The following is a 21,833-nucleotide window of genomic DNA, read 5'->3' on the forward strand; positions in this document are numbered from 1 at the left end:
TCTATTCTGGGGAGAAAGCGCAGAATTAAGTACTGAACCCAGAACTGCAGCCAGGGGAGGGGCAGGAAAACTGAGAATGCCACACACCCCAGGGACACAGGCGTGCTTAAGGGCATTAATCAGAACAGTGGTGACTGCACTTCCCACCCCCGACCATGAAGCTAAGAAACTCCAAATGACAACAGCAAAATACCGCTGGACGAGAGTTGGGAGAGGAATGAGAATGTGCAAAGAGAACCAGTTTGAGGCACAATTCAAAGGGAACACCTGAAACTCAGGACCCAACAGCCATTGCTCTGAGGTACATCAGCCACCTTAGAAACAAGTATCTGTAGGGATTGGAAACCTGTGATGCACTGCGTATAACCGTAGCAGCAACGGCAGCAACAAGTCACAAAACTAGTCCAATTGCTAACTGGATTACTGGAAAGGCTTCCTTTACAATTCTAGCAGAAGGAAAGGCATGCCCATATCCAGGTATAAAAACTATTTACCTCAGTTCCAGTGACCTACCCAATATATTTGGCTGTAACAAAAAATCATGAGACAGACGAGAAGGCAAGAAAAATATCGGCGCATTCTCAAGTGACAGAGTAATCATCAGAAAAGACAAAGTCAGTGGTTAAGACAGTATGAAACAGTATAGTACTGGCACAGAAACAGACACGTAAACCAAAGGAACAAAGCAGAGAGCCCAGAAATGAATTAACGCTTACGTGGTCAATAAATTCAGAGGCAAGAACATACGCTGGGGAAAAGACAGCCACTTCAGTGCATGGTGTTGGGAAAACTTGACAGCTACATGCAAAAGAATGAAACTGGACTATTTTCTCACACCATAGACAAAAATAAACTCAAAATGGGTTAAAGACTTAAATGTGAGACCTGAAACCATAACACTCCTAGAAGAAAACATAGGCAGTATGACCTTTGACATCAGTCTGAGCAATATTTTGGGGGATATGTCCTCTCAGGCAAGGGAAACAAAAGCAAGAATAAACAAATGGGACTATGTCAAACTAAAAAGCTTTTTTGCACAGCAAAAGAAACTGTCAACAAAGGAAAAGGTCACCTACTGAATGGGAAAAGATGTTTGCAAATGATGTATCCGTTAGGGGGTAAATATCCCAAATATGCAAAGAACTCACACAACTCAAAATAAAAAAAAAAAATCCAATTAAAAAATGGACAGAGGACCTGAATAGACATTTTCCCAAATAAGACATACAGATGCCCAACAGACACATGTAAAGATGCTCAACATCAGTAATCATCAGGGAGGGCTTCCCTGGTGGCGCAGTGGTTGAGAATCCACCTGCCGATGCAGGGGACACGGGTTCGTGCCCCGGTCCGGAAAGATCCCACATGCCGCGGAGCGGCTGGGCCTGTGAGCCATGGCCGCTGAGCCTGCGCGTCCGGAGCCTGTGCTCCGCAATGGGAGAGGCCACAACAGTGAGAGGCCCGTGTACCGCAAAAAATAAAAATAAAAAATAATCATCAGGGAAATGCAAATCAAAACCTCAATGAGGTATCACTTCACATCAGTTTAGCATCAACATATATACACTACTGAATGTAAAATAGTTGGCTGGTGGGAAGCAGCAACATAGCACGGGGAGATCAGCTCCGTGCTTTGCAATGACCTAGCGGGGTGGGATAGGGAGGGTGGGAGGGAGGCTCAAGAGGGAGGGGATATGGGGACACACGTATGCATATGGCTGATTCACTTTGTTGTACAACAGAAACTAACACAGTATTGTGAAGCAATTATACTCCAATAAAGATCTATTAAAATAAAAAAAATAGTTGATCTAAGGAAAAAAGAACAAAAAACAACAAGTGTTGAGGATGTGGAGAAAAGGGAATCCCTGTGCACTGCTGGTGGGAATGCAAGTTGGTGCAGCCATTATGCAAAGAAGTATGCTGGTGCCTCAAAAAATTAAAAATAGAACTACCATACAGTTCAGCAATCCCACTTCTGGCTATTTTTCTGCAGAAAACAAAAACACTAAGTTGAAAAGATACATGTACCCATATGTTCACTGCAGCAGTGTTTACAATAGCCGAGATATGGAAGCAACCTAACTGCTATCAGTAGATGAATGGATCAAGGGGGTGCGGTATATATACAGTTGAATATTATTCAGCTGTAAAGAAGAATGAAATCATACCATTTGTGACAACACGGATGGACCTAGAGGATAATATTCTAAGTGAAATAAGACAGAGAAAGACAAATGCCATATGATTTCACTTATATATGTTATCTAAAAAACAAAACGAGCAAACATAACAAAACAAAAGCAGCGTCAGATACAGAGAACAAACAGGTGGTTGCCAGAGGGAGGAGGATTTGGGGAAGTATGGGGATGAATGAAATAGGTGAGGGGGATTAAGAGGTACAGATTTCCAGTTACAGAATGAATGAGTCACAGGGATGAGATGCACAGCATGGGGAATATAGTCATTAATAATGTAATATCTTTGTATGGTGATAGGTGGTAACTAGACTTATCATGGTGGTCATTTTGTAATGTATAGAAATATCAAATCACTATGTTGTACACCTGGAGCTAGTATCATGTTGTAGGTCAACTTTACTTCAAAACAAACTCAGAAATTCATAGGAAATGAGTTGTGGCTACCAGACACCAGGGTGGGGGTGGGTAGAGGGAGGGGGTATTGGACGAATGTGGTCAAAAGGTGCAAACTTGCAGTTATAAAATAAATAAGTACTAGGGATGTCATGTACAACATGATTAACATAATTAACACTGCCATGTATTACACATGAAAGTTGTTAAGAGTAACTCCTAAGAGTTCTCATCACAAGAAGAAATTTTTTTTTCCTTTATTTTGTATCTATATGAGATGATGCATGTTCACTAAATGTATTGTGATAATCATTTCATGATGTATAAGTCAAATCATTATGCTTTGCACCCTAAACTTATACAGTGCTGTATGTTGATTGTATCTCAAGAAAACTAGAAGAAAAAAAAGACTGTGTGGTACTGATGAAAAGATAGACTTACAGATAAATAGAACAGAATAGACAGTCCAGAAATATACCCACAGAAATATAATCAACTGATTTTTGACAAAGACACAAAGGCAATTAAAGAAGCAATGCTCGTCTTTTCAACCAATCCTATGGGAACAAGTGGATGACCATATGTAAAAAAAAACTAAAAAACAAAAAAAGGACTTCAATACATATCTCACATTTTATGTAAAAATTCACTCAGTTATCAAGGTTAATATCAACAGTACTTAGTCATGCTGATATCATTTGCACCTGGTATGATGTGAGAAGGGCCATTACCTATGTGATATTCTGTCCCCAAATCCATAGCATCATCTATTCACAAGAAAACAGACAGACTGAAATTGAGGCATATTTTACAAAATAACTCACTAGGGATATTTTATATTGGCTTTTCAATGACTCTGTTAAGTCTAAAACTATTTCAAAATTAAAAGTTTTGAAAAAAGAGAAACTGACATGAATTTACATATTCTGTTTCCCTTGGAGGGGAAGCTTGAGGCAGACTGAACCCAAAGGAGCAGCAGGTAAGCCAATCAAACTAACATTTGAAGGATTTATATCTGATACCATTAACTACCAAACTTTTCTTAAACTTAGCTGATGTATATGAGGCCATTTCATTTTCTGTGCACAAGAACTTTGGTGGAAGAACTGGAACTTCTGAAGGGAACATGATGACTTAGTTAACCCCTGTCCTCCGACTTAACGACTTCAGCACTTAATTTCCACAGTATTTTCCACTCCCCGTATTGCAGCCTTGGGACTGATTCTCCAGGTTTGCGCCTCTTGACTTTACCTCTGCCTTTTATTTCCCCAGATTTATGAGCTTGTGTGACATTTACCTGGATCTACCCTTCTGTCAAAGCGGCCATAATGATCTGGTTTCACAAAGGTAAGGTTGATCTGTGTTACATTCTAAACCATAGAAAAGTGAGAGAAAAGAGAAACACAGAATGTGAAAGGATGGGGTGTAATGGACTCTGTTCCCAGTCATATCCCCTTCTTGGGAACTGCAGCTGATGAAGAGAGACCCTCACTAGCCATGTACTGAATATTTACACCAGTCCTCACCTAGGACAACCAGAGTCTCTCTGCTAGGAATTTGACATTTTGAACTAAAAGTTACAGAAATATAAGACTAGGAGAAAGTGTAGGAACTTCTGCCATCAAGGAGCCCAGCGTTATCTTAATTCTACTGTTTCTGAGGCTTGGATACAACCTGTATTATTACCTGTAGCTGTTCTGGCAAATTACCACAAACTGGATGGTTTAAAAGAACAGGTATTAATTCTCTCATAGTCCTGGAGGGCAGGTCCAAAATCAAGATACCAGTAGGACTGTACACCCTACAGAGGCTCTAGGGGAGAATCTATCTGTTCCTTTCTTCCCTAGCTTATGGCTTATTGGCTTGTAACCACATCACTCCCATCTGTGCCTCTGTCTGCAAACCATCTTCTCTTCTGTCTTTCCCCTCTATGTGTCTCTTATAAACACACTTGCCACTGTATTTAGGGCCCACCTAGATAATCCAGGATGATTTTATCGTCTCAAGATTCTTAATTACACATACGAAGAAAGAGCCTTTTTCTAAATTAAGTAACATTCACAGGTTCTGGAGATTATGACATAAACATATTTTGGGCAGGGGCACCACTCAACCAAATACACCATGCTTCCAATTAACTTTTTCTTAAGTAGTGCCAGTTTCTATTATTTGAAACCCAAAGAACTTAGGTAGTTTGGTCTCTTGATGCTAGTGGCAGTCATTATAAGTTGTTTGTGCCATCTCTATACTAAGCTTGACTTCAGAAGTTCTCCAACTTTAGTGTAGTAAAAATTACTTTGGAACTTGTTAAAAATGCAGGTTTCTGCCCTCCTTTCCAGAGTTTCTCAATAAATTGGTCCAGGAATCTTCATTTTTAACAATTCCCAGATGGTCCTGGTGATAAAAGAAAGGGAAAATTGTGAAAGCTCAGACCCATTCATGTCCCATTCACATAAAAGCAAGAGGAAAAGCGATGAAAAATAATTTGAAAACTTTAATGATGTTGTTTATATAGTAAAAACATAAAATCTTTTAAATAAGGTACATTCAGTTTCTCAGAGCATCTAATATTCAGATAATTTATATTTCATACACTTTCCAACATTAAACAATTGACTAAATAATGCATTTTCTATAAAATGATAATTCAGTTTACACAGGTAAAAGTATATTACAAAAATACTCTACACAGGAAGAATGGCAGTACCTATTAGGAAATGTTACAAATATTCTGTTAAAAAATATATTTTATCTCTTTCATTTGTCATAATAATAAACAGAATATATATTTTTTTCTTTCTAAAATTAAGTCTTACACAGTTTCCCTTCAGGATGGTAATATGTACAAACCTTATATCTGAATGGATATAAATAGCAAATACTATAATAGTGTTACAGATATATTAGTAACTTTTACAGAAAAAAATGGCTTTCTAATAAAAGCCTCTAGTACAGCTGAATTCTCAAAGCTATTTAAGTTAGACATTCCCATGTTTAGTAAGGCACAATGGAGTCTAGTTTCTTATTTCCAGTTGAATTACTGCAAGCAGTAACAAGGAAAAATATAGTCAGTAGATATTGGACCAAATCTGTTAGTTGGATAAATTATTTGGGATTTATTAAACTTTGAGGGGAGATGTGAGTTCTTTCTCCACACCATAGTTTCTTTTCAGGCCCTGTGGCCAAATCTAGTCCTTGGTGATGAGAAAGAAATCATTGTACCCTCCTCAAGCGCCTGAGAAACAGTTTACTCATTTACTGGATCTGGTCCATGGTGAGGAAACAGCTCAATGACCATTTCCGGTTATAAGCAGCTTATCTTTAATGATTGGACCTGGTTCCCTATCATTTCTAAAAATAGCTTCTGATATAATCTGTACATGGTGAAGCTGTGAAGGAACCTGATGGTCTTCTTCAGACTCTGAGTGACAGTTTTGGGGAAGTGGTATGTCTTCAAGTGCTTTAGGGCATGCATCAGGCCCTTGCGGGTGTCTTGGTCATCATTCTTTATTCGCCAGAGGCTGAGAAGCTTCAGGATTTGATCACTTGATTTGCACGTCTTCATTGTTTTCTCAATGTCTTCTGTCGTCACTTTCTTCCCCGGCAAGCTGTCCATCAGCCTTAGAAGCTGCTCGAAGGTGAGGTTCACGTGCCCAATGTGCCTCTGCACGCTCTTTTCACAGAGTTCGATATCTGCATAAAGCAAAACCCAGAGACATTCATGTCATCCACCCAAAGCCGCCGTAAAACTTCCCTGAGGCAAAAGGAGGTTCCCCAGAATTTCGTAACTTAAAGGAGAACCTCCTCCTTTCCTTTTGGGAGGGCTTAAGTAATGCTAGTTATTTCTGAGAATTGAGTGAAATATTGTTTTGTGTTACACTAGGATAATATGCTTCCTATATTCTAGGCATCCAACACAGCTTTGTGAAAAGCCCAAATTTGGAAAAGAACAGTGGGAAACTACAGACACACCGTTTTCTAAGAAAATTTGGAGAAATTAAAAGTGTAACCTTTTAGGAAAAACACAAAGTTAGCTATTTTATAATCCAAACTTTCATTAACTGATACCCAATATATGTGCTATTTGAAGAATTAGGTCCTTCAAACGGTCTTTAATAAATAGCACCAGGAGATCGTCAGCACAAAGGAGGAGCCGTGAAAACCCAATAATATGAGGCCAAAGAACAGCAGGATACACATGGCCTGGAGAATATTTCAGTAATGAGCTAGGACATAACATAAGAGGCAATAAATAACGTTTCTATTGATGACATGAGTCATTTATTATCAGTGGGCCCGAAGGCAAGTCTGTTCATCTTTCTGGGCTGAAATGTCCTCATTTATAAAATAGGAAATTGGGTCCCTTCCAATTCTAACAGTCTCTGATTCTCTCCTTCCCTCTCTTTTTGCTTCAGGGCTAATTATACTTTCAAAGAATACATTTTGTTTGCCAAAAACAGAAGACAAGTTTACTCTTTGCACAACTGAAACCATTCAACTATTAAAGCTGTCAGTCGCCTAAAATCTGTTGCCTCAGTTTCAGATGTTTGAGGCTTTAAGGTTGTGTAGGACTCCTCAGTCATTTAACTACGTGTGAAGAGCAGAATGGATTTCTCCTTGACACTGTCTGCATTATGAAAACGCTCCCTCATTTTTTCTACCATGTCCTCCCGATGCTAATTAAAGTCAGAACTTTTTCTACTGTGTATCCTAAAGCTTATAGTCCACACTGGATGAAACTTACTTCCTTTTCCCCTCCGATTCTCTCCCATCATAACACACACACACACACACAGAGTTTCTAAAGGAGATTCTCCAAGAAACTCAAACACTTTACAGACCTTATCTCATTAATCCTCACAACACATGCTATTAAAATGGTAATCTTAAAATAGGCTGTGTTCAGATGCAGAGAACAAACGTATGGACACCAAGGGGGGAAAGTGGCAGGTGGTGGTGGTGGGATGAATTGGGAGATTGGGATTGACATGTATACACTAATATGTATAAAATAGATCAATAAGTAAATAAATTTTTAAAAGTAAAATACAATAGGCTGTGTTGTGAGGATTAATGAGAGGATACCTGTAAGACACTTAGAGGCTCTCTGGAGAGAATTACCACATAAATCCAACATAGTTTCCTGGTAGAATTGCAAAGTAAGATCTAAAGTGGTTAAAGAACTTCTAGATAGGCCAGAAGGGATGCTCCTAAAACTGCTAAGGGGATCCAGAGTCAGATTTCCTGAGGTCTAGTCCCGCATTTGAAATGTATTATCTCTCCCTTTAGAGAGACACTTGAAAAAGAAATTGGGGAGTAGAGGAGGTGAGAACAAAACCTCACATGACTGCTCTAGGAATAGCATATCCACTATCACTTGATGAATACGTTTTCAGTCCAACAGTAATTCCCAAAGGGAAACATCATCCACACAACTAAACAGGTACATAGTCCTGTTTCTGTTGTAGGGCCAACAGGTGTTCTGCTTTCTGATCGAGTTGTTTATTTCAGGTTCCCATACCTTGGATGATCTTCTTGACCATATCTTGGTCTTTGTTTTGATGCTTCCATAACTTCAGCAGCTGGAAAGTCTGTTCTCGTGAGCTGTGTCGTCGTTTTATCCGATCCATGCTCTCTGCGTTCACTTTGGTGCCAGGCAAATTGTCTACCAGGACACTGAGCCAGTTCGGGGTAAGCTTTGTAGGAACAGCAAACCTAAAGAATGCCTCCTCACACAGGGTCATGTCTAAAGGAAGGTGGGAAAACCAAGAAGATTTACTCGATAATGGGATTCTTGGACGTCTAAGGACAAAAATAATAATAATAATAGTAATAATAAAAACCAACACAGTTGAGTTTTCCAGGATATTGCATGCTAAAATGAGAAGTTTGAATAAAATCAATCTTCTGTTGCCTGGTCTTAGTGGCAGATCACTAATCCAACTGGGTTTATGTCCTTTCTAATGTTCTTTTAGAGCATTTTGTGGGGGGAGAGTTTAACAAACATCTAATAAGAATGTATTACTGCTATAAATAACTTACAGCAAAAATTCTATATATATAGCATAATGTGTTTGTATATGTTAATATATACATGAACATATTTTAATGTAACTGTGAAATATTTTGTTAAAGGTTTAGCTGGTGTCTACAGGTTACTTCAAGATCAATGTCAAATCACTGTCTTTAAGGGAGCTTGAAAAGTAATCTGAAATAGTGTATTATTTTCTGCACACACACAGACACGTAGTTTACCTTTGAGAACAAGGATGGATACAGATGTATAAGCGTACATTAAGTGGGAAAATAATCAAACGCAAAAACATGTCATTTAGAAAAGAAGTGCAATGGCCTGAGTGTCTGGGTAGGGTTGGTATATCCCAGGGATTAATAGTTTGTTTTTGGATTCATTAGGTCTGGGTTTGAATCCTGACTCTGCCATTCAAGTTCATACATTAACTTGAACAAAACTTTACAGTATTTTTATAAAGCCCATATAGCAAAAGTGTCTGGCATATAGTAAGTGCTCAAAGAATGATAGAAATAAAAGTATAAATGAATTAAAGAGAATGTTAGCGGTCACTCTTCTTCTATCCCTTCCCTCGTTCCATTATTTAATAAGAAAGCAGAAAAGCTGAATGACTTATCTAAGATTTTTACAATACAGTGAAAGAATGTTGGAACTGGGTTTGAATCTTCAATCTCCCAACCCACATTCCTATGTTTTATATACTTCTATGTCACACAAGAAGATGTTTGGGGAGACTCAAGCTGATTAAATGCTAAAAGGTCGATCCTCCTTGGTGTGATGAGTCCTTGGTAGAAGGTCTGAGGTTAGTGTGGTGGTAGGAGTGACAAGGTGAGGACAGCAACCGGATTAGTACCATCACCAACATGAGGTACATTCAGGTAACTTGAGCTTGGAGCTACTGACCTTTCCTGAATAAAGAGTTTAAGACAAGTACAGGAACTTAGAACTTCCATGCAACAGATGCAGTAATACCATAGGTAACAAAGCCAGTATTGCATTTCTAACTTGTCATCTATGTATGTCACTATGCTTCTTTGTTGCCAATTTATACTTTGGCTAATAATACAGATATTCTTAAAAGTGATAAAAATGCATAGCTTAAAAAATTCTGCAATTTGGACTCTGATCATCGAACCTTAAACAAAATCTTTACACCACCCCGTTCTCCGTGGGTAACATTTGATTCAAGTGTGAAAGTCAGGGTTTGGAGCATGATTGTGAGAAGATGGGGACTTTTTGAAAGATTTTGAGTTGTGGCTTTAGCGATGATGCACAGGGAATAGTCTTAGTTGGTTAAAATTCAAGAAAGGGAAAATACAAGTTTGACTAAGAAGGGCTGGAGGGTCTTGTATTCAACTCAGAGGTGGTACAAAGACTGCTATTTTGAAACATAATTACCTATTCCACACTTGTGAGTCGGTTCACCGTTTCCAGAACATACATTGTCATGCGTTGCGTTTCCTTTCTGAGCTAGAAGGAGCCCAAGTGCACTGCAGTTTGTGTGCTTTCTACAGGGTGCTTTGGATGACGTCTCATTGGAGAAGAACCCATCTGGACAACTTTCGCAAACTGTATTTCGCTCCGGGGTTCCTACAGAAAATACCAAGCCTTTTAGCACATTCTTCTCAAATACTTTCGCAGCAGATACCATCTTTTTTTTTTTTTTTACATCTTTATTGGAGTATAATTGCTTTACAGTGGTGTGTTAGTTTCTGCTTTATAACAAAGTGAATCAGTTATACATATGCATATGTTCCCATATCTCTTCCCTCTTGCGTCTCCCTCCCTCCCACCCTCCCTATCCCACCCCTCTAGGTGGTCACAAAGCACCGAGCTGATCTCCCTGTGCTATGCGGCTGCTTCCCACTAGCTATCTATTTTACGTTTGGTAGTGTATATATGTCCATGCCTCTCTCTCACTTTGTCACAGCTTACCCTTCCCCCTCCCCATATCCTCAAGTCCATTCTGTAGTAGGTCTGTGTCTTACCCCTAGGTTCTTCATGACATTTTTTTTTCTTAAATTCCATATGTTTGGATAAGACTTTTCACTTGGTTTTTACTGCGACTATTATATTGCACAAAACTTGAGGCATTTTCATTTTTCACTTCATTAGACAGAACAAAACTTCTAGAGTTAGCCCCTTAGGCAGTCTCCCCTACTTGTAATACAAACACAAACGTGTTTTGTTGTTACCTACAAGCACAAAATTGGGGAGGAAAGAAAAGAAGCGTATGATGTTCAATTAGTCCTGCCTGTGCTAAACTGTCAGTAAGATCTTTTTGTCAACCATAATCTCCACACAATTATTCCTGGGAAATCATGAAGGTAACTGCTGTGTAACTGCTGTAATATCATTCTTTGAAATCAGTACCCATGGAATGCTGCATCGTTAAATTCCAATCAGTTCCTACTGAAGTTCCTTCTTTCCTGAATCCTAATCGTGAAGCAACTCATAAGTATGCTAACCTTGAGAAGTAAAAATTTACAACATTATAATAATAAACTTTTGAAGGTGGCAATAAAGTTGACCATAGACTCAAAAGCGTAAGCCTACAATTACATAGTAAATGGAAGATGATATACCATTTACTTAAACTGTCGAGTCTGAAAAGAGCACAGTCGTTAAAATTCAGGGAAGGGTGACTGTAAGGGCATTTTATTTCATGGTGGAGAGATACTTGATAAATTTGGGTAAATCATTGGCAGGAAAACTTGAACCAGTCAACGACTAAAGATGCTATTAAAAATAAATATCTTCAAACCCTCGACTCTATGCCTGGGTAGATCATACATTACAGTGTACTTGCATATGAAAATACCTCCATCTAGTGTAAGCTAGTTGAACAGATTTAGACTTTAATATTCAAATGTAGCTTTTACAGGCCAGTTCTGGCTGACGCAAGATACCAAATACTAAAGGGACAAAGGAAAGCTACAGAAAGTTAATAAATTTCATTTATTAAAATTTTCAACCTCCCATCTCATTGTATCCTTTTCCAAAACCAGAAAAAAAGAGTACAATGGATCGGTTTTAGTTTCAACTCTGGCTTCTTTCTTTTCAAAAGGGATTGATGATGCATTGGCCAATAAAAATGACAGACGGTTGGCAGAAAAAAAAGAGAAGGGGGACCCGTGCATGAAACCTTCACATGTTAAATGCCATTTGCAGGGTTGCAGTGACATCATCTTAGGAACCACTTTACAAAGAGGTCTATTTTTTTAAGTACTTTCTTGCTACACTCCTCTCCTTAAATGGGATCCAACTTGATACCAAATTATCCAATATCGTAAGCAGAGGTATTTGGACAGAGATTCCATGGTATTATTTCATTGCTACTATTCTGGGGATAAATGGTCTTGGACATCTGGATCCAAGTCTCCCTTTGCCAACTGCACAAAGAAGAATCTTGTCATTCTTCACATACATGTTGATGGCTTGGGTGTTCTCATGTGTCCCAATGAGAAAATCATAGGTACAAGACATTCTTTCAGGTAATTTAGCCTTTAAAGTTCTCTACCAAGAGGAATCCAAGAATTATAGAAGGAAAGTTTTTTTAATGTATTTGGAGGCTTTATGTAATGACCTTTCTGAAAACGACTCCCCTCTTTTATGACTGATAGAACTTCTTATAAAAAGATGTATCCATCTAAGTAAATGATTTTGCCTTACTAATATCAACAGAAACATACAAAGTACAATCTGGCAGGCAAAATGTGAAATAGAATGGCAAGAGGAGTTGTGCTTTTCAGTGGAGAATTCACCATGCTAGCCATAAGCAATTACATAAGAATTACGGGACTAACAGGATGAAGTACAGTTGATCCTTGAACAGTGGTGGGTTAGGGGCACCAACAGGCTGCACAGTCGAAAATCCCATTATAACTTTATAGTCAGCCCTCTGTAGCGGGGTTCTGCATTCACAGATTCAAGCAACTGTGATCATGTCGTACTGTAGTATTTACTATTGAAAAAAAAAGTGCATACAAGTGGACCTGCGTAGTTCAAACCCATGTTTTCAAGGGTCAGTGTAAAATATGGAGAGGAGAAGACAATCTGGCTTCAAAACAACAACCACGGGCTTCCCTGGTGGCGCAGTGGTTGGGAGTCCGCCTGCCGATGCAGGGGACACGGGTTCGTGCCCCAGTCCGGGAAGATCCCACATACCGCGGAGCGGCTGGGCCCGTGAGCCATGGCCGCTGAGCCTGCGCGTCCGGAGCCTGTGCTCCGCAACGGGAGAGGCCACAACAGTGAGAGGCCCGTGCAGCGCAAAAAAAAAAAAAAAACAAGAATGATTATTAAATACTTTTTAGAATAATACTACAGAATCATGTCTTTGGACTGGAAACCTCGTATTTTCCATGAGGAACTCCTTTGTAGGTTTCTAGGGAGGGAGCAGTAAGTAAATGAATAAACGTGTACCTTTGTACTAAGTCTTCTGGCTGCCTGCTTACTTCGCTCTACAAACAAATTTTCATGCTTGTGTGAGAAAAATCCTTACTACTTCCATTATTTTTCAAAACTTTCTAGTTTCCAAGCTGCATAGCCCCTGCTTAATTAATTTCCCCACATATATAAATTACTGAATTGAATTCAGTGGATCTGTTTCTGTTGGGTGGGCTTCCCCCTCTACACCTTGGCTTAGCTTTTGAGTCCCAAAGTATCATCCAATAAAAGCTAAGAAGTGTCACCAATTTCTTCCCCAGATACTCATACTAGAGGCATTTTAAGGAACTGTCATGCAATTTGCACCTTCTATGATTAATTTTATAAAATTCACAAGTTAGGCAACTTAGTAGTTCTTTTTTTTTTTTTTTTTTTTTGTGGTACGCGGGCCTCTCGCTGTTGTGGCCTCTCCCATTGCGGAGCACAGGCTCCGGACGCGCAGGCTCAGTGGCCATGGCTCACGGGCCCAGCCGCTCCGCAGCATGTGGGATCCTCCCAGACCGGGGCACGAACCCGTGTCCCCTGCATCGGCAGGCGGGCCCTCAACCACTGCGCCACCAGGGAAGCCCAGTAGTAAAATTTTTGAATATGTTTCCTTTGTAGGCCTTTAAACCTAAAATGTTTATAATCATTTAGAATCTATATTACAACTTCTTAAAGTCAAAATAGTTACAAATAATTGGCATCCTCAAAACCAATGACTGTCAACCAGGGGTGATTTTGCCATCCAGGGGACATTTGGCAATGTCTGGGACATTTTTGGTTGTCACAACTGGGGGAAGAGTGCTATTAGCATCTAGTGGCTAAAGACCAGGGATACTGCTAAACACTCTACAGTGTACCAGACAGCTGCCCACAAAAAGAATTATCCAGCCCCCAAACGTTAGTAGAGCTGAGGTTGAGAAACACTGCTTCAGACTGTGTCACTGGAATCTATACCGATTACTGCTTCCTCCAGAAAAGTAGGTGAATACTCTTAGTTTTCCCAGGCCAGGAGAGCATGCAGACTATACCGAAGCTTCGTGAATGTAGCAAAAAAACAAAAAAAAGTGGGTTACAACCTTAGAAAGTTCAGTGCACACTGGCCTTAACCTATGCTATTCAAAATGCAAAAAGAGAAAGTACTTTGTTTGTAGACAAGTCCTTACTCTTGGCTTGACAGTCTGCTTTGTCTAAGATAAAGGATAAGCTCATTGAAGAGATGCTGCTACCATCTTTATTCTCCCAGACACTCAACTGCCATGCCAAAGGAAGAACTAGCTTCATTTTTAATAATGAACTGCATTTCCCCTAGCCATTCTCATTTCTTACATAATTAATTATAACTACTCATTGTTAGCACGCCAGAGCCTCATTAATATCAGCATAATTACTCTCTTGGTATCAGTTAACATTTTTAATGTTTGTCAGGAAGCACTGCAGTTTGAAGCTCTCCATGCTGAAGTGAAACACAGAGGCATAGCTCAGCTATAAACAGTGCAACTCGGAGTGTGTCCCTTTAAGGAAGAGCAGTCAATCATGCATCTCATTAGGGAGTGATTTGCTGCATTTGAGATTTGTGACTAAATTGCCCCTTAGTGGCAAAGTGTTCCTCTGAGGAATGGTTCTTTGGCAGCCATCCAGACACATAGTACATACCTAGCAGGTTCCATTACCTTTGCAATTTGCTGTCCTGTAATGTCACCAGGACAAACGTGTTCCCTTAACCTTTCCCTACTGCCTGACTTTGTGTGATGCTAATGAATTCGGCCGCATGTTGGAAGCGAATGCATACCGGCGTGTAGCACTCCAAATCCAGAGGGACAGCTCTTATGTTTCAAGCAGAACTCCAGCTCCAGGTAGCGCCCCTCCTCGCATTCGCACACGCGGTTGTGGGTGCGATTGCACTCCTGCTTGACGTACTGCAGTTCCTTGCACACTGGGCTGCAGTACAGACACTCGTCGCTGGTGTGCCAGCTGTCTGTGTAGTAGTGGTCAGGACAAGGGGCGCACAGGGTCTTCCGCCTCGCCGTGCAGTGCTGCTTTAGGGAGGTGCCCGGAGGACATTTATCACACAGCAGCTGACGAGAGGTGTCGGGGTCATAATGAAGGTACTTTGGAGGAAAGGTTTCCTGGGTGGTCCATTTAATGGAGATGTCCAGGAACTAGAAGAAGAAAGGGAAATCGTGGCATGTTAGCATGGAAATGGGGTGGTTCTTCTGTGCAAAAGCATCATTAACCTCAAAGAGTCCTTTAATACCTGAAGGCTCATGCCCTTCCTGCCTACTGAGCTACAACCCCAGAAAGTGATTTCAGAAGCCATAATTCTTGCCTCTCAGTAGCTTAATCTCAAAGACCAAGATGGCAATAGCAGCAAAACATATTCAGTAAATCTAGCTCGTAGATGGCTGGAGTGGAAAGCTCATCAGAATAGAAATGATTACACTTAGATGCACCGCTAAATAACCCATGTGCCCTGAGTGACACTTTACCTCCCTGGGCTTCAGGATTATCTAGATTAGTGAGTTGGGTGAACTAGTGGTTCTCAGAATAGCTATACCAGAATCACGTAGACACCTTGATAACATGTAGATTCCTGAGATTTATATCCCTAAACATTCTGATTCCACAGATGTGAAGCTGGGGCTGGGGATTGAAAAATCTACTGCTGTGATTCCCATGTGTGGAGCCCATACTCAATAAATATAATTTATTCACTTGACGATAGTTGTGTCCCAGGCTCTGTTCTGGGCAATTGGGATACAGTAGTGAATAAAATAGTCAATAAACTCTGTCTATGGAGTTTACCATCCAACTGGGGGAGTAAGAAAATAAATAACAAATTACAAATAAATTATACAATAGAAAATAAGTGTTGTAAAAAAATTGGAAATATGGAGGGGAAGGTAGAGAGATAACAAACTTTAAATGGGGTGGTCACAGTAGCATATTTAGGACGAGATGATATTTTTCTTTTAGTTTTCCCGTTCTAAGATGTAATGATTCCAAACATATGGTAAAGTAAACAGTTGGTGATTACAGTCATTCTGATCATTCATTCACTCATGCAACAGATATGTACTGCATGCCTACCAGAAATATACCAGAAATATGCTGGTGAGTAAGATGTGATCTTGGGACTTCCCTGGAGGCGCAGTGGTTAAGAATCCGCCTGCCAAAGCAGGGGACATGGGTTCGATCCCTGGTCCGGGAAGATCCCACGTGCCACAGAGAAATTAAGGCCATGCGTCACAACTACTGATCCTGCGCTCTAGAGCCTGTGAGCCACAACTACTGAGCCCACGCGCCTCAACTACTGAAGCCCGCGGGCCTAGAGCCTGTGCTCCACAACAAGAGAAGCCACTGCGATGAGAAGCCCGCACACCACAACGAAGATCCAATGCAGCCAAAAAGAAAAAAAAAAATGATAAAAGATATGATCTTTGTCTCTGTGCAGCTGGTAATCTACTGGAAGATTCCTAGAATTTTAAGACATATTTCCTCCATAACATCATATGGTGCAGTCTTGAATCTCATAGGTGAATGATGTCTAGAAAATTAAATGACCACCTCTCTTAAGGTTAATTGGGAAAAACTTCAGGGAGCAGGCAGGGTTTCAGAAGTTTCCGTCCATAATGGCCGAAGAGCTGTGTGCGTAGGAGAAAGATTTTGCAGGCAAGAGTACTGCTTGGGAAGGCAGCGCCACATGGGCATTCTGTCTTGTAGTCTAGCTCTCAGGAGGTCTTCAAGGGAACACTGAAGTAGTTCTTCACACTAATTAGAAGAAAAAGTGTTGTTTGTGCGTAGGGGTGGTTTGTTTGGGTTTTATTGTTTGGTTCTGATACAGGGATCAACACTGACTGTTCTCAGGCTTTGGGAAGGTGGCAGGCCAAACAATAATTTTTTCCAAACTTTCTTCTTTGCAGAACTCAGGAAATCTCACAGAAACCCATTGACCTGGAAAAAGTGTGCCAAGCTAGGGAAACAGCACTCCCTTTTGAAAGAAGAATAACAAAGGTAAAGAAAGGCCTTTTTCATACGCATTTGGGCATTTTAATAAGTAATTCTATTCACTTCTTATTGGGACATGACAAGGGTCAGGGATGTCTGGACCTAATATGAGCTGATAAACCAGATTGAAAGAATAAAAGATCTCACCTAGGGCCATGGACTTTTTAACTGAGAGCAATTTTCAGAGTGCTGTGATGTAAGGGACTCCTAACCAACAATAAGTAGAATACAGTGCAAAACCAGGGCTGCTTCGGTGGTATCTTCAGGACGCTCTCATGACCCGAGGGTTTTGGGGAAAAGTATGTTCTTGAATTTCCCTGGGGTTTTCTATTGACTCAGATAAACTGGGTCAACATTAGGAGAAAGAAGTGGACCAGTAACGAGTGAAAGCTCTGTGGTTTGGTCTGGATTTGTCAGAAATAGATGGAATCTGTTCATTCAACACATATCTATTGAGCATCTACCGTGTACCAGGCATTGTAGAAGATCTTAGCATATGGTGGCACACGAAACAAAGATGCTCTTCAAACTGCCCACAGTCTAGTGAGGAGGCAGAGAACATAGAAGGAAAGAATAAATAACTACAAATAACGATCAATGTTTGGAAGGAAATGAAGCAAGATGAACTGACTTTGTTGCTTCTTGGTCATTCGAATCATATTATGCTATATTTTTCAAGGCCCCTGTGTGGGCTTGGCTCAAATATTTCGAAAATATTCAACGCTAGGGAATGAAGTTTTCCTGATGCAACTCGCAAAGCCACAGGAAAGCAATGAAAAATGCTTTTTTTCTCTTGATGTTCACTTTCAGTTTCCTGAAAAGCCACTTTTGAGGGTTCTCTTCTTTCAAGAAGCTCAGCTCAGAGGTCCATAGGGATATGCCTTTGTCCTGCTTGCTGCTGCTGAGTGAGCCCCATCCTGGTAGGGCTAGCAGTCCTGAGACTTCCCCCCGCCTGACTTCCCATCACGCCCCCTTCCTCACACCAACATGGCTCATTTACTTATCAGCGGACCCTTTTCTCTCTTACCAAGAAGTGACGAGGATGAGATGGGAAAAACCCCACAGATGGTGCTCACTACAAGCAGCCCCACAAATACAAGACCTGACCAAGAATACTGATGCAATTTGTATTTTTCTAGGCAATTGGACATGACATTGTTGGTTTCCTGAAACCATGCTTAGGAAATTAGTTGCCATCTCTTCAAAATACAGGGAAGCTTAGGTGAAACGAATCCACAGAGAAAAAATAAATAAATCAGGTTGACTTAAGGATTAGAGAGCAGTTATAATGGTGAAGGTCATTTCTCCTCGGCTACCGCATGGAATGATCGTATATATTTTTTAAAAAATTGGAAAGCCGTTAGGAACTGCAGACTTGTTTTCAGCAAGTTCCATTGGGCCTCTGTGTTTTATTTGAAAATTTTCCACTTTGGTAAAATGACAGAACTCTGTGTGGCCCATATTGGGTACTGAGTCTCCCTATCTGGTTAGCCCCAATTCCTGCACCGAATTTCTGGAACCAGTTACTGGACAGAGGATGGGCAAAGTTAATACAGCTCTTCATCTCAGTCCTCTCTCTCACTTTCTTCTGCCTTTCCTAGAAAAGCAGTGAGGAAGAAGCCAAAGGAGGACAGACCATCTTAACACTGGCTCTATCTCCTTTGCCAGCTGATAATATTTAAAGTCTAAGAAGAGTTCAAAAATAAATGTTTCTGTGCAGTGCATAACATAACCACTGATGAATATCTGCAAAGGCTGGGACACGTACATAGGTGTCTATGCAGAAGCATAAAGTGCTGTCTGTAAAAGAGGCCAGTCTGCTTTGGGTTATGCTTGATTTTTAAAGAAAAATTAAATGGAATTTTCTCTCCATTTTTTCTTTCTTCCTCTCCCCATTCCCTACCCATCCATCCTCTGGTGTAGACCCCTAATCCTTGAAGGGAATCCAGAAGTCCTCTAATCTAGTGCCTCCCACAAGTCCAGGAATCCTTCCTGAAGCCCCCCATGTCTCTTTTCTTGAAAGGACAGTTCAGGCTCCATCTATAGTAGCTTTGTCCCTCTCTTCACCTTCCATTTTTCTTTCATGTTGGACTGTGTTAAAGAATGTTCTCTTTCAAACCCAACCATCTTTCCCCATCTGTCAGATATTAGCAGGTGATGGTAGTGGGTGAAGGTGATGGGTGGGCTGAATTAGTTGTTCTCTGAAGCATTTTCTGGCTCTACCATTTTTCTTTCTATCACTGTAATATTGACAGAGTTTAAGTAGCCAATGAACTTGGAAACAAATGTTTTGCTCTAACCCCCCTCCTACTTCTTGTTCCACTCTTTTATTTGTAAAACCCCTTTTTACAATACTTTGCTCTACTGTGCTTTGATTTATTGTGCTTCACAGCACAATATATGTGTTTTTTACAACTGAACGTTCGTGGCAACCCTGTGTTGAGCGTCCATTGGTGCCATTTTTCCAGCAGCACTTGCTCACTTTGTGTCTCTGTGTCACATTTTGGTAATGCTTGCAATGTTTCAAACTTTTTCATTATCATTCTATTTGCTGTGGTAATGTGTGATCAGTGATCTTTTTCTTTTTCCCCTGGCCGTGCCACGTGGCATGTGAGATTGTAGTTCCCCAACCAGGGATGGAACTCGTGCCCCTGCAGTGCAAGCACAGAGTCTTAACCACTGGACCACCAGGGACTTCCCTGTGATCAGTGATCTTTAATGTTATTATTGCAAAAAGATTATGACCTACTGAAGGCTCAGATGACAGCATTTTTTGACGGTAAAGTACTTTTTGATTAGGGTATATACATTGTTTTGTAGACATAATGCCATTGCACACTTAATAGGCTACAGTATAGTGTAAACATAACTTTTATATGCACTGGGAAACCAAAAGATTCATGTGAGGTGCTTTATTGTGATATTCCTTTGATTGTGGTGGTCTGGAATCGAACCCACGATATCTCCAAGCTATGCCTATACTGCAGAACTCTCTTATCAACCTCCAGTTTTCAGATTCACCCATGCCTTCCATTCCCTCTGTAAAACCAAGGGCTGCCCCAGCTCGCCGGATTCTTAGCCATGCCTTCTCCTTGAGCATTCCAACTCCCATTTGCTCTCTTAAAAAAGTCGGTGGTATGTTTGCTGCTGACTCTGTTGATGCTCATTGTATGTATGTGTCTATATATGCTGTAGTTGTAACTATAGTTGGGAGACTCAAATATTATGTAAACCAGTAAACATGGGTGTGAAAAAATTATTTTTCTATGAAAAGTAAATTGAATGCTTGGGGGATGACTTGATAAAGTTGATGCATGGAAAAACAAAACAACAACAACAGAACCCTACTATAGCATCTGAGGTAGCTGAGACAACTGCAAAAACAAAATGGGGAAAACATCCAGAAGGATTATATAATCAATTTATTTCAAAAATGTCTTTAAGCTCCAAAACTGAAATGGATGGGCAATGCATTTTAGATAAGGGTTTTGTAAGAAAGACAGCATGGGACTCCAGGTAGCCAACACAGATTCTAAGAAAGGCCTTGACTATATCTCAAAATACAGGTGAATGAATGTTTATTTAAATGTTTTAAGTCAAAATAAAATATTTAAGATATAGGTATATAATTTTTATTATTAAATGCTTTAACTGGTCTTTCAATTAATCACATAACTCTTAGTCCCAAACATAAAATTTCTAACAAAATTCCCCATATTTAGGAGTTATATGGTAGCGGAAAGAAAAATGGGCAATATGAAGGTAGAATTCTGTTTTGTCTATTCCATTCTAACAAACACATTAAATCTCTGTGCCAGGCGGTGAACTAAAAAATAATCTTTATAACACATTGGTTGGTACCTACTTTATGATGTTTTACCATTATCATCATTAAGTCTCCACAAGCTACAAAATGAGTCTTAGAATGACCAACCATCCCAGGTCACAGTGATTAGTAGAGGCAGAATTAAAACCCAGAGCATGTGTCATAGAATACTATTGTTTGGCCATATCCTTTAACATTTACTAAATGCTCTAACTTATGCTATAGCCTTCATGCGTAGTCCAAAAGTAAGCCCTAAAATGCTAACTTTTCATTCAGATTCGAGAGCATAGTGTTAGGAGATCACGAAAGTGAGGAGCTCAACCAAAGCCTTTCCAAAGTCTAGATGAACTGATGATTTTTCTTTCTTTGTGCTAAGACTAGCTCTTGTCCAAAGTTACTGAGATGGAAATTTCTTAGATGACAAGTGATTTCACTACAGCAGGCTACCAGTATATGCTTCTCCTTAAAGGATACAAGAATACACTTCCTCCAGCGAATTTATTTTTGCATGATGCAATGCAGCCAGTCGCATACCACTGGGCTTGCTCTCTCTGGTATACAGAACCATGAGTGACCCGGTGGGTTTCCGTTTATGGAAAATTCATTAAAAGGAGCCCACACAAAGCTTGAAATAACTACTTGGTTTGGGAGTTCCTTTTGTGATCCCTCGTCATGATCTTTGCCACAGAAAACTATTTGAGGACTCTCCAGAGTTAGCTAAACTTCTGGTCAGTTTGGAAACCATAGTATTTTACAGTTCATCTTAGCCAAGAAAGGAAACATTCAGGATATATATCATGGTGAGTTTCCTAAAGATCTCTTGTAGTATAAACTATAAAGCTTATTTTTTTTAAAAAAAAAAAAACCTCTTTTCCTATGAAGGTTAGTTTCCTTGACTTTCTATAGTCTTATAGTGTAGTAACTTCTCTCCTATTTCCTCCATTCC

General features: G+C 40.0%; 2 protein-coding genes across 3 annotated transcripts in view; one reads left to right on the plus strand and one right to left on the minus strand.

The window, feature by feature from the left end:
- Positions 1-5,105: 5,105 nt before the first annotated feature.
- Positions 5,106-21,833, minus strand: part of TNFRSF11B (TNF receptor superfamily member 11b) — a 29,374-nt gene continuing 12,646 nt past the window's right edge. Inside the window, exons 2-5 of the mRNA XM_059995096.1 lie at positions 14,846-15,215; positions 10,024-10,215; positions 8,116-8,340; positions 5,106-6,287 (exon numbers count right to left, since the gene is read on the minus strand). Of these exons, the coding sequence (XP_059851079.1) occupies positions 5,899-6,287; positions 8,116-8,340; positions 10,024-10,215; positions 14,846-15,215 (1,176 nt within the window). The 3' untranslated portion in view covers positions 5,106-5,898. The remainder of the gene's footprint in view (positions 6,288-8,115; positions 8,341-10,023; positions 10,216-14,845; positions 15,216-21,833) is intronic.
- The window catches only part of COLEC10 (collectin subfamily member 10), a 170,933-nt gene continuing 157,277 nt past the window's right edge, over positions 8,178-21,833 (plus strand). For both annotated transcript variants that reach the window (XM_059995098.1, XM_059995099.1), the window contains exons 1-2: positions 8,178-8,285; positions 16,977-17,067. The gene's annotated coding sequence lies outside the window, so the exon portion shown is untranslated. The remainder of the gene's footprint in view (positions 8,286-16,976; positions 17,068-21,833) is intronic.

Source organism: Delphinus delphis, chromosome 17, assembly GCF_949987515.2.
Source record: "Delphinus delphis chromosome 17, mDelDel1.2, whole genome shotgun sequence".
Taxonomy (NCBI): Eukaryota; Metazoa; Chordata; class Mammalia; order Artiodactyla; family Delphinidae; genus Delphinus; species Delphinus delphis.